General features: G+C 42.1%; 1 protein-coding gene across 1 annotated transcript in view; it reads left to right on the top strand.

The window, feature by feature from the left end:
- Positions 1-10,017: 10,017 nt before the first annotated feature.
- BFSP1 (beaded filament structural protein 1) overlaps positions 10,018-11,914 on the top strand; it is a 55,524-nt gene continuing 53,627 nt past the window's right edge. Inside the window, 2 exon segments of the mRNA XM_061626048.1 lie at positions 10,018-10,112; positions 10,114-10,362. Of these exon segments, the coding sequence (XP_061482032.1) occupies positions 10,018-10,112; positions 10,114-10,362 (344 nt within the window).

Here is an 11,914-nt window from a genome sequence, read left to right as displayed (position 1 = left end):
GAGAAGCCTCTGTAGCACAAATGGACACTTCCCTCCCAATGCAAATAGCAGCTTTCAGAAGGACAATTTTCAGCAGGATTACGGCAGAGGAATGCATTCCTGCAGTGGCTCATGCTCACCTGTGGTTGCTATTTACCTTTTTGTAAAAAAAAATGTGGATGTCAATTGCATCCATGTAATTAATATCATGTCTAGTTTGGCCCAGAATAATTAGTGTTGCCCAATGGAATTAGAATTTGCATTTGAAGGACAGTGTCTCCGTTCCTCCTCCTCAGCTCAGTTTCTGTTCTCCTACAGTGCCTTTTCTTTTTTCTGACATCACTGCCATCTTTTAAGTCTCTCAGCTGTAAATTGCTGATCTCGGTCCCAGAAGAGCAGGGTCAATAGGAGATGCAAGAAAATGCTCCAGATAAACTAACAGTCCTACAGGTAATCTCTGGAGAATTTGAAAATGTAAGTTGCAGTTATGAACCCAAGAGGGATGATGGAGACACTTTTTTAAAAGAGAGAATTGAAAGTGCTGTGGCTAAAGTATCATGATATATGATGGTCACACTCTTCTTTTGTTCCTCTATAATCTCTGATCAAACATGGTGTTGAAAAGTTTTTGGAAGCACTACAGAAATTGACACCTGTTTACCAGAGAAGCCATGAGTATACACACTGTGATCAATGATGCCTCTTCCAAGCGACTTTCAACTTGTAGAACAGAAAAAGAGCCCTGCTGGATGAGACCAAAGGGCCATTTAGCTCAGTGTCCTGTTCTCACTGTGGCCAGCCAATGCCTATTTGAAGCTCACAAGCAGGATATGAACACAACAACATTCTCCCCACTTGTAATATTGCCTCTGATACTGGAAACAATACACCAGTCATGTCTAGTAGCCATTGATAGTCTTATCATCCATGGATTTGTCTAAGTCCCTTTTAAAGCCATCCAAGATGCTAGATATACCTATCATTGTCTCCAGGAAAAGTTACATGGTAATCACAATAAGGTAGAGGGTTTTTTTTTTCAAGCAGTGTGTCCACTGTGATGGCTCTGCTTCTGATTGTTGCTGAGAATGCCTAAAGTGTTTGTTAAATGTGGATGTCTTCATTAAATATTGAAATTTATTAAAATGCACTCTGTCATGATCTGAAAGACCAGTGAGTTTTGTCTTTTTCAAAAGTTGTGTAAGATATATTCAACAGCATGAATTGTGCAGCTGCTAAGGAACAGCAGATTTCAAAGGAACTATTAGTCACAACAAGATGCCAAAAATACAAAGTGCCAGCTGGCAGTTCCTTCCTCTGGATCAAGCTTTCTATAAGATCTTTTGTGTGAACCAGTCTTTTCAAATTCTCTTACTTCTCATATTTAACTTTTGTAACATCAAATTTAGAGGAGGTCTTTTCAGTACTTTTAATTAATATAGGTATGGAAATACCCAGTCACTTGCATTTCCTATGTGGCAGGTGGCTTGAGATGGATCCCTTAACTCTTTCTCCTCTGGCTGTTTTTATGTGCAAAATCACTCTCTCCCAACTGTTTTCATCCACAGAGGAAAATATAAGGAAACCGTAATCTTTCCTCCTGCATGTGAAAATAGGGTGAGTGATTCTGAACTGAAAAAGGAGCAAAGGGGAAAGCAGCCTTTTTTGGTCTGTACACTCCACCAGCCCAATTTGCAGTTTCCCTGGGCTGATTTTTCTTTTAAACAAGAAGTGGGGGGGGAGAGAAAACATGGAACTCTTGTTGTTGTTATGTGCCTTCTATTCGATTACAACTTATGGCGACCCTATGAATCAGTGACCTCCAACAGCATCTGTCATGAGCCACCCTGTTCAGATCTTGTAAGTTCAGGTCTGTGGCTTCCTTTATGGAATCAATCCATCTCTTGTTTGGCCTTCCTCTTTTTCTACTCCTTTCTATGTAATATGAAATTTGAGTCTGAAAAATTATTACTATTATTTAGATTCCTTATGCAGCCTTCACCATGAAGTCCCAAGGCAGGTTACAGCAATTTTAAAATACAACATTAAAAACTGTTTAAAACAAATTACAGCCAAAAGAGTGAACCCAAAGTGACTTACAATCAATCAAAAGATTAAAACCAATATAAAAAACTAAAACAAATGAAAAGCTAAAATCACACAGTACATAAATTTAAAAGATGGTGGGACAGTCCGTCTCCTAAGAGGCTACAACATCAAAAGCCAGGCTAAAGAGGCATATAGTCAGCTTACAACAACAAGTACATAATGGGTTGTGAGCCCTGCAGGGAGGGGGTGGACAGACAACAGCAAGGACAGGCAGTCTGAATCTGACTCAGTTGAACTTACTGGAGGACATTTTGTCTCAAACCTGTCACTCACAAAGCTGAATGGAAGAAGTTGCTGACACAGGCTTCATCATTGCCTCGGTACTGACTCCAGTATTGTAGCAATAAATATGATGATATTTTGCACTGTACAAAGTGTTGTTACAATTACTACATACCTAAGTGATTATACTGAGACCTTGGTTCACACATGCATGCCCATCACTTGATTTCTCTACGTTTGATTATTGGCAGTTCGGGATGGGAAAGGAATTTGATTCAGCTCACATTTAAAGTCAAATACTGTAAATCAAATTTGCACTTTCTGAAACAATATGAGAACCAAAACATAGCCATGCTTAAAATTTTGTGGTACAGTTCTCTAACCAACCAATGTTTACAAAAATGCATATATTAGGGAACAGTGGGTGCATAAAATGAATATGTTAGTGAAAATAACCTATAAAATGTATTATATTATGAGAAATCAATTGCCAAACTGTGTTCATTAATCAAAACTGTATGGAAAAATGTACAGGCATACCCCGCTTTAATGTACGCAATGGGACCGGAGAGTGTACTTTAAGTGAAATGTACTTAAAGTGAAGCAATTATCTTCACTTGTACTGCACGCAATCACCACTAGATGGCAGCGGCGTCATGCCAATAAAGTGTCCGTTACTGCGCGTACTTTAAGCGGGGTATGGTGGAGTATGGAGCATGTACTTTATAGCGAGGCTACTTTAAGTGAAGCTACTTTAAGCGGGGTATGCCTGTATTTGGAGAAATTTATACAAAAATGCTGAAGAATTTTCATGAGGATTTCCTGTTTCTCGTACTTCATCTTTTACTATAGTTTTGTTGTAGGATGAATCCTGTAGCCTTACAGCCCTCTGGTGGTATGCAGCTGGCATGATTTTTTAAAAAAATAGATAATAGACAGATAGATATCTCAATTCTAGCAGTCAATTCTTTTGATTAGTGCAAAAGATGCTGGTGTCATCTTTGCCACCCCATAATTGACCCCGATCCATTTCCTTGCTGGGGTATTGCCATCTTAGTCCCTGGCAGAATATAATGGATTGGATCAACTTTGTATTTCAGTGAACAGAAGGTCTGCTTCTGCTTGTGAAAGGGACTGAGATCCAGAAGGCTCCTGCTAGACCAAGGTGGAAGGAGGTGATTTTTGCTGATTCCCCCTCCTTTTCCCCTGCACCCTCCTTCATACTGTTTTGGAGGGTCCTCAACCCTCCAGAGCATATTTTTGAGAGGTAAGGGGACTACAGGGGAAAAGAGGAATCAATGAAAATTGCCCTTGTCTTGTGGGAGTATCCCATGAGTGGAGTTCTGTTCACTGGAATTCTGGAACCAACCCTCTAAATTCAGAGTGGGAAGGAGAAGAAACCCAAATATTGCAATTATTTGCGTGTCAGGACTTACCCTTTGGAACGCCCTCCCATTACGTATCAGGCAGGTGCCTTCTCTATTGTCTTTTTGGTGCCTCTTTGAAGACCTTCCTTTTTCCTCTGGAGATCTTTTTTATCCCAGTCTGTATCTGTATTGGATTTGAAATTGTTTTTATATATGAAATTATTTCATACATTTTGCATTGTTAAAGTGCTTCAAGATGTTTCCTGGAAGGTGAAATTAGGGATGGGTGAGAATATCCATTCAGTTCTCATTTCAAGCCAAATCTATCAAAATCACACTTTCCAAAACAATAGAACCAAAACACAGCCATCTTTTGGAATTCACAATTATTTGAATGTTGTGATGCAGTTCGCCAGTCAAACAATGTTTACAAAAATGCATATGTTCAGGGAGAGTGTGCATGAAAATAAATATATTAGAATTATATGATGAGAAATGGCTTGCATAAATGTGTTCATTAGTCAAAACTGCCTACAAAAATGTGTTTATTAGGAGAAATTCACACTAAGATGATGGAGAATTTTCATGTATTTTTTTTAAAAAAGTCAAAAATTGCAGAAATGTGAAGAACTGAATTTAAGATTGGAAAAATGAGGAACTGAGAGAAATGAAATTGACAGATCTTTCCAGCCCTAGAGGTGATTCATAAATAGAATGAAATAAAAATAAAATTATGTAATAATCTTTTATCTGGACACCTGGTGCAAAATGTTGATGCTTCTTTTGTCTACTGCCAGCCCTGGTAATAGCATGCAGTTCATAACTTGGGAATCTCAATGTCCTCTTTGACAGTTTTGACCACTCATGGTCCAACGGAAAGTTAATTCCATCATCCATTTCTTCCATCATCAGTTGGCTCTCTGAGTCACTTATTCTAATATACAGATATATTCTGTATATAGTGGCACAACTGTTGGAGAGATAGATAGAAGAGTTATTGCCATAGCATTTCATATGAAGTTGCGTTTTCGTTCATCAACCCATCTTGCTCAGCACTGTCAATTCTTACTGGCAGTGGCTCTTCCTCAGGCAGAGGCTCTTCCTAGCCTTGTTCACTGTAGTCCTATACCTGGAACCATCTGCATGCAAAACATTTGATCTTCTACTGAGGTGTCCTAAACATATTATAATGTTTCAAAGATTCTTTATCACCAACAGCATGCTAGTGTTGTAAAGAATCAGATACAACATGGTTCTTGCCTTGTGGTCTCACAAGATCATGGTATTCCCAGGCAGCTGCTGGGGCACTGGCTTATAGATACAGGAACATAGGGAGCTCCCTTATGCTGAGTCAGTGCATTGACACAAATAGCTCAGTATTGTCATCACTGACTGGCAGCAGCTTGCCAGGGATTTCCCTTCAGCCCTACCTGGAGGTGGCAGGAATTCAATCTGGGAACACTTGCTAGCAAAACCCTGTGCCATGACTGCTATTGTTAATCTCAATAGTACCATACTAGTTACTAGTTCATCTGTAATGAATCACCGTATTCAGATCTTGTAAGTTCAAGAACATACCTATAGCCAACAGATATTTCTATCCGGAAATTGGGCAGCTATAGTGAATGCACCAGGGGAGCAGGAGACATGACCTCCTCTCTGAGATACTGTACTGCCCTACAAATTTGTAAAAAAACAAACACAATTTGGGTTGGTCTTTCACAGTCCAATCCACTTCCTGTGTAGCTTGGAAGAATTTGGTAACATTCATGAGCCTTACTAACTGAATCTCATCCAACACAATAGGGCAAGACAGTGTTCTGGACACTTTTTGAGAATCATCCACTATAACTGTGCTCAAGGACCTGGCGAATACAAGCAAATTTACATGGGAGTTTGAGTTCATCAAGAACAAGCTGAATAGCATCTTTGCCTTATCTAGATTGGACACATCCAGTTCTCATCTAGACCATTATTGACACCAGGCATCTGTTGAGGGTATCTGTGATTACACATGCGGTCACATGGAAAGCAGAGATAGAGCTAGGTGTTGTCAGCATATTATTTATTTATTTGATTTACATCCCACCTTTCCTCCCACTAGGAGCTCAGGGCAGAATTGATAACACCGAGCTCCAAAACTCCCGATGACCTCTCCCTTGGAGTACCATTCTAGATGTTATATAGCATGAGGGCAGTACAGAACCTTGTGGAACAAGCATAATTGCCAAAGTTTAATAATAATACATACTGAAATAATGTCTCTTATCCATGACCAGAAGCTGCTACCTGGCATATAAAGCCCAAATTCCTGTTTATTTCATGTAGAGGAACATTTTAAGAGAAGTTTTGTTTTCATTGCTCATTAGCCTTTAAAGAAAGAGTTTGAGTTGGTCTTTCACAGTCCAATCCATTTCCTGTGTAGCTTGGAAGAATTTGGTAACATGTGCCTCTGAGCATATGTGAGTGGTGGCAACACCTGATACCTCCAAAGATGGAGAAATATATTTTTGCTTTGCTTCTTTCCTGTGTTACTACTGTTTCTAGAGAGAATCTAAGCTAGAAAATTATGTTTCTCTCATTATTCATCCTAGAAACCTGTGTCAAATTTATTTTCATTAATTTCAAAGTCTTTTTATTGGTCAATGTCATATTATGGCAAAGACAGCCTTTCACTCCCCCCAAACTGGAGGTTATGTTCTATTTCTATTTTGGGTGCATTAACAGTTGAATCTGAAACTGCAGTTTGATGTAAAATCAGACTGATTACAATATGTTGCTACTTCAGGAATGACTCTAGCTGTTGGAAAAAACCAACTTGGCCTGCCCAAGATGCATGTGTTCAACTGCCATGCTTAAACCACTCCACTTAAGGAAAGGTGGGCATGGTCAACTAAAAACATAGAGCACACCTAGCATTTTGCTAGAATATATTTCACCTCCCATTTATCTTGTGCAAACTGAGACACTCCTCATGTTCATTGGAAACTATTCTGCAGAATAGTCAGTGCCATTATTCCACAATTGTTTTGGGAGTTTTTTTAGTTTTGCAAAGTGTCTCTATACTTTACATATTCACAGAAATAGAAGCAAAAGAAAATGATTTACTATAGGAAACTTCATTAAATTTCAAAGTAAATCAAACATTTAAAGCGACTATCTGAACTATATCAACTGTCTTAATATTGTTGCTTCCTCCCTGCTAAAACAAGATCAGCACAGCACTTGTCTTGTTACTGTTATTTCAGCTGATTGCAGGTGTTGCCACCACTCACCATATGCTCAGAGGCACGTTACCAAATTCTTCCAAGCTGCACAGGAAGTGCATTGGACTGTGAAAGACCAACCAAAATTGTTTTCACATTTTTACAAATTTGTAGGGCAGTACAGTACCTCAGAGAGAAGGTCAGGTCTCCTGCTCCCCTGGTGCATTCACTATAGCTGCCCAATTTCCTGATAGAAATATCTGTTGGCTGCAGGTTGGTTCTTAAACCATAAGGGTTTTTTTGGCCTATTAGTGAATTTCTCTGCTTTTTAAACTGGGAGGTAAGAAATGGGATCCTGTACAAGTTTGCTGAGAATGGATTGATCATTTACATGCTTATTGAGTTCAATGGGATTTAGTCCTGTGCAATCATGCTTAGGATAGGTGAAACTGACTACAGGGGATGGAGGCCTGGACTGGGCAGGGGAGGAGGAAAAAGGAAGAGGGGAGGGGAGGAAGAAGGGAGGAGGAAGGGGGAGGAGAGGGGGAGGAGAAGAAAGGCAGATCTGATCATTTGCATTCTTATTGAGTTCAGTGGGATTTAGTCCCGTGCAATAATGACTAGGATAGGTAAAACTGACCATGGGAGAGGAGGAGGGGGAGGGGAGAGTAGACAGAAGGAGGAAGGGGGCAGAGGGGAGCAGAATGAGGGAGAGGTGAAAGGATGTGATTGGGAGGGGAGGGGGAAGGAGGGCATTGGAAGGTGAAGGGTAGGGGTGAAGGAAGGGAGAGGGAAGGGGCAAGGGGGAGTGGATAGGAGGGAGGAGGAGGGGAGGGCAGGTTTGATTATTTGCATGCTTTTTGAGTTCAGTGGGATTTACTCCTGTGCAATCATGCTTAGGATACATTTATTTATTTATTATTTGATTTATATCTCACCCTTCCTCCCAGCACGACCTCAGAGCAACATGAAACTGACCTGGGGAGGAGCAGGGAGGGGAGGAGGGCAGGAATGGAGGGGGAGGAAGGGAGGGGGAGGAAGGAAGGGGAGGGAAGGAGATTGAATGGGTGGGCAGTGGGCAGAGGGGAAGCCCCTTTCCTTTCCAAAAGGAAAGCATTGCACACAGTATCATTGCTTTTCAGGGTTTCCCCCACCTTTCTATTCTACAGCAGGCATGTAGCCTCCCACCCAAATTTAAACCAAAGCTGTCCCTGGCCACATCCACACCAGATCTTTATTTCACTTTAGGCAGTCATGGCTTCTCTCAAAGAATCCTCGGAAGTGTAATTAGTGAAGGGTGCTGACAGTTGCTAGGAGATGCCCTGTTCCCCTCACAGAGCTTCAATCAGAGCGGCTGACTATTAAACCACTCTGGCCACTGGAACTCTGTCAGGGGAATCAGAGTCTCCTGTCAGCACCCTTCAGAAACTACACTTCCCAGGATTCTTTGGGGGAATCCATGCCTGTCTTAAGTGAAATAAATGCCTAGCAGCTGTTAGTGTGGCTTTTAGAACACTGACGGCCGGTTCTTACTGAGCATGCCTGGCCTTATAATTGAGTTCAATGCTAAATTTCTTAAATTCATTAAAAATCAGCCAGGCACTTCTTAAACTTTTAAACTGTAGAAAATGAAGGTAAGAGTATGGGGCAAGGTCAGTAATAGGATTAAAGGTACTCTGTAAACATGGCTGATTTTTAATTAATTAATTAATTTCAACAGATTATGAGATCTCTGACAGAAAAAAGTCCAAAACGGGTCTGTTTTCTCCCTCTCTTGTTTTACACTTTGAACTCTTGATTCTCTCTTACTGTTCTGTGTATTGCTATGAAAATTTAGAGGGTTGTTAAGCAAGTGTTTCTGAGTTCAGGACTATAAGTTTTGTAAGGTTTTGTTTTGAAGTGAGCTTATGGGAAGCATCAGAATGGCATGGGGGTATTTTCAATTTACCATTGCAGAATGTGAAAAATCCATGCTGTCATGGCTGTATAATACAATTCATTTCAGCATACTGGGGAAAACTGTGACCAAGCAACCCATGTGCTTGCGTAGTCTGCTCTCCAGGAGCTAACAGTCAATGGGCATCGTCGACACAGAAACAGCTCTGCCGCCTTAGGTTTCTTTATTGTTAAACTGTATTTGGACAGGGCAGCCTTTCAAAGATAGGACTATCCTCTCATAGTCCTTTATATAGAGGAAATGTCCTGTACAAAGCAGGCCACCCAGCCAGCTTTCACAGACCTGAGCCAGTGTGGAAACAAACACATTGTGCCAGAGTAGGCATGGGAAGGGAGCTCTTTAGGTATGCAGTATTAACTCTAGAGGTTTTAGGGACCATTCTGTCACTAGAATTACTGGAACTGCATCCAATATCCTAGAATAAGGATGGGAACCCTCAGACCCAGGAACTAAATGTGGCCCCTCAGGTCCCTCTCTGGCTGTTGGGATTTTGTCCAGGCTACACCCGTCTGAGGCCATACTCCTCACCAACCCTAGTCTGCACCCTCCTCTAGTGATTTTGTTCTTGCTGGCAGGTACTGTTGAACTGTGAAAAGACCTCTGGCATGTCTGGATGGAAGATGGAGAGTGATGTGTGTCTGGCCACCACTCGCTTCTGCCACCACTGATATGTAACCCCAAGGAAGGTTTCCCATGAGGGAATGTGGCCTTTGGGCTGACAAAGAATCCTCGTCCTAGAGCCTTAAAAAGACCCCAAGTGTGACATCCTCATGTAAAAATCCCTGACTGAGATGGGGGGGGGGAAGCAATGGAATGCTTTGGACCCATCCCGTAAAGTCCACAGCTTTTGTTTTCTGCATCTCTCTCCCATTGCTTTGAAATGGGTCACAAAGAATTGAAACAGACAGGGAGAAAGCAAGCAAAAATGCTGACGGAATTTAAACAGCAGCAGCCAAGAAGGAGAAGGTGGGGCCGTTGGATTGTATTTAGTCCTGCTGCAGCTTGCTGGGGTTCAGAGCCTTAAACTATTGAAGGAGGTCAGTAATTGAGGGTATTGTGGGTGAGCTGAGAGTGTTCTCTCTTTCCATTCCCAATCCCAGAAACATTCCACACCCAAGCTGGATAGAGAAAGAGAGAGGCAAAGGGGATGTTTGGCTCACACACATCTCCCCACGCCGCCATGTACTGAAGCAGCTACCTGTGTGAAGGTCGCAAGGGGAAGTATGAAACATCTGACGCTTTTGAAGAGCTGCCGGAATCTCGGGAATTTGGCAGTTTTGCAAGAGCTCATCAAGTGGTTTGCCAACTACATCAACTGGGCTCAGGTGCTTGAGCAACGCAATACCATCTTTCACAAGCAGCTTGAGACTTTCCAATGCATGGATAAGTTGGCTGAATTAGAAGAAGCTTTTGCTGCTCAGATTGACCGCAACCGCTAGTGAGTTCATAAACTGGCCACAAACAGATCGAAGCTGGAATGTGAGGAGAAAGATGCTCAGCGCATGGTGGATGCATTTTGTAACAAGTGAGTTGGGTAGAGGGGAGGGGAGACAGAAATACGGCAAACAGAGGGATCTATGCTGAAGTCAGACCATTGGTCCATATACCACAATACTGGCAGCATCTCTCAGGCCTGAACCTTTAGCATGCAAACCATTCTGAGAATTATAGCTCTGTGAAGGGGAGAGGGGTCTCCTAGCAACCCTCAGCATCCTTACCAAACTACAGCTCCCATGATTCTTGGTGGGAATCCATTACTGTTCAAAATGGTATGATACTGCTTTGAATGTATAGTGCAGATGGTCCTAATTATCAGTACAGGAAGTGATAGGATTGGGCAATAAAGCAATCACAATGACAGGACTTAAATAACATTTTTAAATGGTCTTACTCAGGTATTGAAAGATTGGCTTCATTTATTCAGATTTGCAATCCACACTGTCCTTTGACTTATGGACAAGGGGAACATGCCATAGACATCAGATTTGAGGAAGCCACCCTGGGCAAGGTGGGCCCTCTCCTCTGTTAGTTTGCCTGGCTGCAACACTCTAAGCATCATTGGCTAGCTGTATCTAGCCAAGCTGTAAATTTCCCATGACTTTCTAGAAGAGGGGTGGGAAATAATGTTGCCAGGTTCAGGGCCTGAGACTGATCCTGTATCCTTAGGAGAAGAGAAAGTCAGCCAAGTGCAGGTATTCTTGTAACATTGTACAGGCATACCCCACTTAACGTCACTTCACTTAACATCGCCTCGCTATAACGTACATGCTCCATATGCCTGTATTTCTCCAGAAACGCAGCGCAGCAGCAGAGGCTTTAGAGCATGGGGGTGGAAATAGACGCGATCGCGCCACTGCAAATCAGCTGGGAGGTGCGATTGCGATCAGCTGGGAGGCGCGGCAGCACAGCAGCAGAGGCTTTAGCACGGGCCTTTGAGGCTCCGCATGAAGGAGAGGTAAAAAAAGTTTTAAAAGGTAGTGCTTCACTTTAAGGACATTTTCTGTTTACGTACTCGCTCTGGTCCCATTGAGTACGTTAATGCGAGGTATTATTGTAATGGGAAAAACCACAAGGTGGAATTCTCCCTTCCCCCTGCACAACTTTTAAAGATACAGAAGACCTCTTGGTTGCCAGGCCCGGCCTCCAAGAGGTCTTATGTATCTTTAAAAGTTGTGCAGGGGGAAGGGAGAATTCCACCTTGTGGTTTTTCCCATTACAATGTTGCAAGAACACCTGCACTTGGCTGACTTTTTCTTCTCCTAAAGATACAGAATCAGTCTCAGGCCCTGAACCTGGCAACCCTAGGGTAGACAGTAAAGGTGGAGAATCTTACTCTTACTCATTTTTCAGACCTCTTTCAGAAGTGAAGGGTCAAATCTATAAAGTTTGGAACAGCCATTTTGAAAGGTAGGGGTAGGGCATTGCAGGGAGGGGGTTGCCAACCCTGCTTGGATATGGATGTCTTTGCAGAGGATCCCTAGTCAAGCTTTACCAACAGCACAGTCCAAACTATATCTACTCAGAAGTAAGTCCTATTGAGTTCTATGGGGCTTAGTCCCTTAGTGTGTTTAGAATTG

The sequence above is a fragment of the Rhineura floridana genome, chromosome 4 (genome assembly GCF_030035675.1).
Source record: "Rhineura floridana isolate rRhiFlo1 chromosome 4, rRhiFlo1.hap2, whole genome shotgun sequence".
Taxonomy (NCBI): domain Eukaryota; kingdom Metazoa; phylum Chordata; class Lepidosauria; order Squamata; family Rhineuridae; genus Rhineura; species Rhineura floridana.
Note: the sequence above shows the minus strand (reverse complement) of the source record. Positions and strands in the feature narration are given on the sequence as shown.